Genomic DNA, 5,660 nt, shown 5'->3' with positions numbered 1-5,660 from the left:
GTCAGTGGCATGTGATTAGTGGGTTTGGGGACGGATTCCCAGGTAAAGCAGAAGGTAAAGGGGAGACTCTGGGGCCTGGCCTCGGTGGGGAGGGGAGTGGAGTTGAGGGTTGGGGACTCAGGGTGGGAGATGGGGAGCCAGGATGAAGGAAACAGAAAGTCTGGCTTGACAAGCATCTTGACAGTTCAGCCTGCACGCTGTCACACCAGCTCCCGTTCCTGCCTTTGCTCGATCCAGTGGCCAAAGTCAGTCTATCCTCAGCAGCACCTTCTGACATGATGCAGTGGCAACGCCCCTCACCTGTGGCCCTGAGGGAGGCTGTCTACTGGTTTTCACAGACCCAGCCACCCCCGAGCTCTGGCCCCTGGTCCTTCACACATACCCTGTCAGGCTGTAGGAGTTAAACTCACTCTTGCCTTTGGGTGGTTGACCAGGCCTTGGAGAGCTCCTAGTGGCCAGGGGCTGGGCCTGGTAGGCATCGTAGTAGTTGGACCGATTTCCCTGGGGCGAGCAGGAAAAGCAGAGGATGATTCCAGCTACCAGGGAGAACAGGGAGGAAATAATGCCCAAGTAAAGAGCCTCTCCGATCTCATATTTCATGCTGTCAGGCACCAGTGGGGAGTAGAAGTCCCGCAAGATCCCGTGAAGATTCCAGGCAACAGGGATGAAGCCCAGGAGGCCTCCAAGGATGAAGAAGACTCCGCCCACCACCGCCACTCTGTCTTTGGCTCGGGACTCTTGGCAGAAGACTGTGCATCTCATGCCCACCACAGAGACAATGCAGGCCAAGGAGGAGATTGCACTGGATGTCACCATCATGGCCTGGGCAGCCTGGATGTCAGCAGGCAGGCCCAGCATGGTGCTGTAGATGTCACACTGGGTGATGCCTGTGCTGTGTGTGGCACACTCCATCCAGAGGCCCTTGGAGAAGCCGACTGCGGTCACGATGCTGGCACCAACGTAAGAGCTTGTTCGCCAGCTGGGGAGTAGCATGGCAACCAGGGTGCCCAACAGCCCCAGCAGGCCCAGGATGTAGCCCACAAGTTGGAGGCCAAGAGAGGCCATGGCAGACCTCTCAGTAGATGCGTCTTCAGGGCCTGCTCCCTCGTCTTCTGGCTGTAGCTCTTCCTCCTTAGATCCCGGCCTCTAATCCCTCATTTCAGAGTGTCTGTGCCAGGCCGACTTCTCTCCTCCTTACAAGTGTCTGTGGGTGGCCACGAGCAGGCTCAAGAAGGCATCTAGAAGACCTAAAAAAATCCATAAACCAGATTAAATATTGACCAGAAGCTTATGAGAAACCAGAAAATGCTGGATGCCTTTTGACCTTTGTTATCTTTAGAAATAACACATGAGAAAGAAAAAAAAAAAAAAAACTTTGAAAGTGGAGCCAAAATGTCATCGGCTCCTGCGTAGGTACATGCTTTAGATTGGCAGCCAGACAAAGCCAGGGGCCAGACAGGTGGCTGCTTTCCGAGAAGGTGGTGATGCCATTGTCGGTTGTGGTGACCGTGTTAACTCCAGGTCAGGCTGTAGGCTGGCTCCGTCTCCAAGGCCTGCTGTTTAACGCATTACCTGGCAACAGTGCCACAGGGCCCCTCAACTGCACACCGGTGCCAAACTCCAGGAGACTGGAATAGGAAAAACAGGCCCTAAGGTATAGCCTTGGACTCTAGGTTCTTAGAGGCCTCTTGAATCTCCAGCAGCCTAGAGAGCAATGGTCTAGCCCTGGGTCATCCTGCCCATGGTGAAAGTTGACTCCAGGGCAGGTTGAGGCAGGCAACAAAGCATCTGTCTACACTCTCAGAATTCAAGTCCTCCCAGCCCTGCCCAAATCCCCCTCCACAGGCTAGCCTGAGGCCTCCCATGTGTATAACACACCCAGACATTTCCTGTCTGCTCTCCTAATAGTTGCGCCACCATCCCTAGGCCTCTCGGGTGATGTGGGAGGATTCAGGATTCAGGAAAGGTTGTTCCAGGGCCCGGAGGGAGCCCTGACATTCCCTAGGCTATTTGTTAGGGGCACTGAGACAAAGGAAAAGGTAGCTGCTCTAGAATAAGGGGACATGGTAAGAGGCAGGCATGTGAGTCAATCCTTTAGAATGTCAGAGCTGTTCAGGATTTTGCAATGAGCACCCCCCTCTCACCGCCCCCGACTCTTATCAAGGTGCAAGACACTAAGAGTCAAGGGCACATCCTTCTCTCCATCCACTACAAGACCCTCCAACCCACTAGTTTTTCAACCCACCACAAGCTGGCTATTCCATTTTAGCCTTCTTCAAGATTTCTCTTTCTGTAATCATCTCTTAAATGTGAGCATTCCTCAGAAATCCATCCTTTGCTCAATGTACACTCTGTCACTGAGCAAACTATCCACCCCCTTGACAGAACCTCCTACCCACCCACTGGCACTCCCAAATCTGCATAGACCTTCCTCCTGAGCTTCGAGACTTCCAGAGCAGTCACCTATTTAAAATGTCCACCTGGGGGCTTCCCTGGCGGCGCAGTGGTTGAGAATCCACCTGCCGATGCAAGAGACACGGGTTCGAACCCTGGTCCGGGAAGATCCCACATGCCGCGGAGCAACTAAGCCCGTGCACCACGACTACTGAGCCTGTGCTCTAGAGCCCGCAAGCCACAACTACTGAGCCCGCATGCTGCAACTACTGAAGCCCACACGCCTAGAGCCCGTGATCCGCAACAAGAGAAGCCACAGCAATGAGAAGCCCGTGCACCACAACGAAGAGCAGACCCGCTCGCCACAACTAGAGAAAGCCCACGCACAGCAACAAAGACCCAACACAGCCAAAAATAAATAAATAAATAAAATGCATTTAAAAAAATAACATAAAATGTGCACCTGGAAATTTCACAGACATCTCAAATTGGACATGTTCAAAAGAAGACCCATCACCTCTCCCATTGTACCCCTCCCCAAACAGTTCTTCTGTGGGTTCCCTGTGGTCACTGAGTGATACCTCTATTTATCTCCTTGCACCAGACCCAAATCCTGGAAGTGATTCTTGACACCTCTCTCACACTTACCGCTCACCTTCTACTGTCACAGTCTCTCCAATTCTTGAAGATACCTCAAATCGATGGCATCCTTCTCTCCATCCCCACTGCTACTTCCACAGTCCAGGGCTTCATCATCCTCTCTCCTCTGGACTATAACAACAGTTTCTTAACTGGTCTTATTTCCAGTCTTGCCCCCTCCAATTCGTGCTCCATGCTGTTGTTAAGGTGATCTTTCAGCACTAATCTAATCAACTCTCTGCTCTACATACAACATTCCAGTTGGCTCCCCATCGGCTAAAGGATAAAGTCCAAACGTGTCTGGACTCTATGACCTGTCAAACTTCATCTCTTGCCATTGCCCTCCGCATGTTCTATGCTCTTGCTGAACTAAGTTACTTTGAGTTCCTCAGTCATGTCCCGTTGCCTTTTGCTTCCAAACCTGACCACAGGTTGCTCCTACTATGCAGAATGCCTGGCATTCTTTTCTCTCTGTTTAGCACCTTCTCATCCTTTAGGGCTCAAATGTCTTTTACTCTAGCCTGGGTCAAGTTCCCATCCTCTGTGTTCTTATGGTATCTTGTCTTTACTTACCTCCATCATAGTAATGCTACTACTACTAATACTACTAATAAAATAGCAACACTAACATAGTGCATCCTATGTGACCATTATAAGCACTTTATACATGTTAATTCACTCGTCACAACAACGTCTTGTGGTAGGTAGTAATCCCTATTGTATAAATAAGGAAACTGAGATACAGATAGTACTTATTTCACTATGTTGCACTCTCCTCTTTATATCCTTATTCTTCCCCACTAGTCTGTGGGCTGCTTGAGGGCAAGGACTGTATCTTATTCACCTCTGTATCTCCAGTGCCTTGCACAGTGCATTACCCACCCATTACACACCCAAAGCCAGTGTTCAAAAATGTCCTGTTAATGAGTAAATAAAAGTGATAAAGAGGTTTCAGGGACTATAAAATATAGACTTTCTGAATGAGCCAATGACACTTCAGTGTAAGGGACCAGGGCTGTGCAATACTGGGGAAGAAGATGGAGAGAGAGGATCAGAGGAAAAGAAGGGAAATGAAGAGGGAGTGGGGAACACAGGAGAGAAAGAGAGATTGGGAAAGAGGGGGGGGGAGAGAGAGAGACGAGTTTCGTCATTTTATAGGTTTGTGCATATGTTGACTATCTTGTCTCTTCAAACAAACTCTAAACAATCTGAGGGAAGAAGTCATATATGAAACCTCTGTTGTGCCTCCACAGCATTAGGCACGTGGTTGATAGTCAATACTACCCATCAGTGATGGATATGACAATGCCAATGTGGATGCCAAGTGGTGCAGAGCAGGGGCAAGAAAACATTTGACGGGAGGTATGGAGGGAAATCTACTTGAATCTCATCTCTGTCACTCATCAGTGGGGACACTGCAAGTCTTTTCCAGCCATTGGTTTTCTTACTGCTAAAACGGGCACAATTCTACCTGATCATGATCGTGCATCTCTGTGGGGCCTTCAGAGCTGCTTGGAAGTCCTTCTACTTGTCCCTGGTGAGCATCTGCTGGTGACCACTTCAAATGCCTACCACTCTCTTTGAGCTTCCTACTCTACCTATGCGGCTATCACCCTCTCCTCATCATTCTCTTTGCAGCCAAGGTTCTTAAACAAGCCATTTAATACTGATGTCTCTACTTCTTCCCCCTCCCATCACTGCTCAATCCTCTGAAGGCAGGCTGCTGCCGTTAGCCCTCCACTGAAAATGTTCTCACTAAGGTTACCAACAATTTCCTTGCCCCAAATCCAGTGGTCCTATGTCTGTCATCTCACCTTGTCCCTCTCCTTCATAAAACTGTCTTCTCGTTTTCTGTAACATCCCTCCCAGTTTTCCCTGCTCCTGAAAATGATTCCTCTAGGGTCTCCTCTATAACTTCCTCCTTTTCTACCCACTATATAAATCTGACTATTCCCCCACCCCAGGGTTTCAGCTAGAGTTCTCTTCTTATTCTTTACATCCTCCATGGGTGACCTCATCCACTCCATCTCTATGCTAATGACTCCTGAATCTATATAACTGGAACAGATCTCTCTTCTGAACTCAAGATGTGTGTATGCAACTGCCTTTGGAATGAGCCCATCTGAATGGTTTAATGGCACCTCAGACTCAACAGTTTGCAAAGTTGAAATCATATTCGCTCTTCTCTCTCCACTCCCAAACTATTTCTCACACAGTGTTCCCTATCTCAATGGGAATATCACTCATCCAGCAACCCAAGCCAGCCATCCTTGTTTCCTAACCTCTATTTGACCTATATCCAGTTAAGAAGTCCTATCAGATCTACCTTCAAAATACATCCTGAATGCATCCACTTCTTTCCATCTGCACTGCCTAGACTTTGGTTCAAACCCTGTATTATCTCTGTCCAGTTGGAAATCTCATAGGCACCTCAAATTGGTCTCTCTAATTCTACTTCTGCCCCGCCGCTGCAATCAATTATCCATCCAGCAGACAAGGATCTTTCTAAAATGGAAATCGAATCATTAGTATCACCCCATCTCTTTGCCATGCTTAAAAAATTTCAGGACCTCTTCATTGCTTTCATGTTGAAGTTCAAACTCTCTAGCCCTGGAAACCAGGAAAGC

General features: G+C 48.8%; 1 protein-coding gene across 2 annotated transcripts; it reads right to left on the bottom strand.

Annotated features, from left to right (window-relative positions):
* On the bottom strand, positions 1-3,209 carry CLDN2 (claudin 2). 2 transcript variants are annotated; one of them, XM_082610139.1, is made up of 2 exons: positions 3,043-3,209; positions 1-1,247 (listed from the first exon to the last, which is right to left on the bottom strand). In XM_082610139.1, exon 2 carries the CDS (start codon positions 1,063-1,065, stop codon positions 373-375), a length of 693 nt encoding a protein of 230 aa, XP_082466265.1. In that variant the 5' UTR covers positions 1,066-1,247; positions 3,043-3,209; the 3' UTR covers positions 1-372. The 2 variants fall into 2 exon arrangements, with proteins under 2 accessions (XP_082466265.1, XP_082466266.1); XM_082610140.1 differs by having other exon boundaries at positions 3,050-3,209.
* Between the last annotated feature and the right edge of the window lie 2,451 nt (positions 3,210-5,660).

The sequence above is a fragment of the Mesoplodon mirus genome (assembly GCF_964341445.2).
Source record: "Mesoplodon mirus genome assembly, chromosome: X".
NCBI classification, from domain to species: Eukaryota; Metazoa; Chordata; class Mammalia; order Artiodactyla; family Ziphiidae; genus Mesoplodon; species Mesoplodon mirus.
This window is presented reverse-complemented; position numbering and strand designations above follow the sequence as displayed.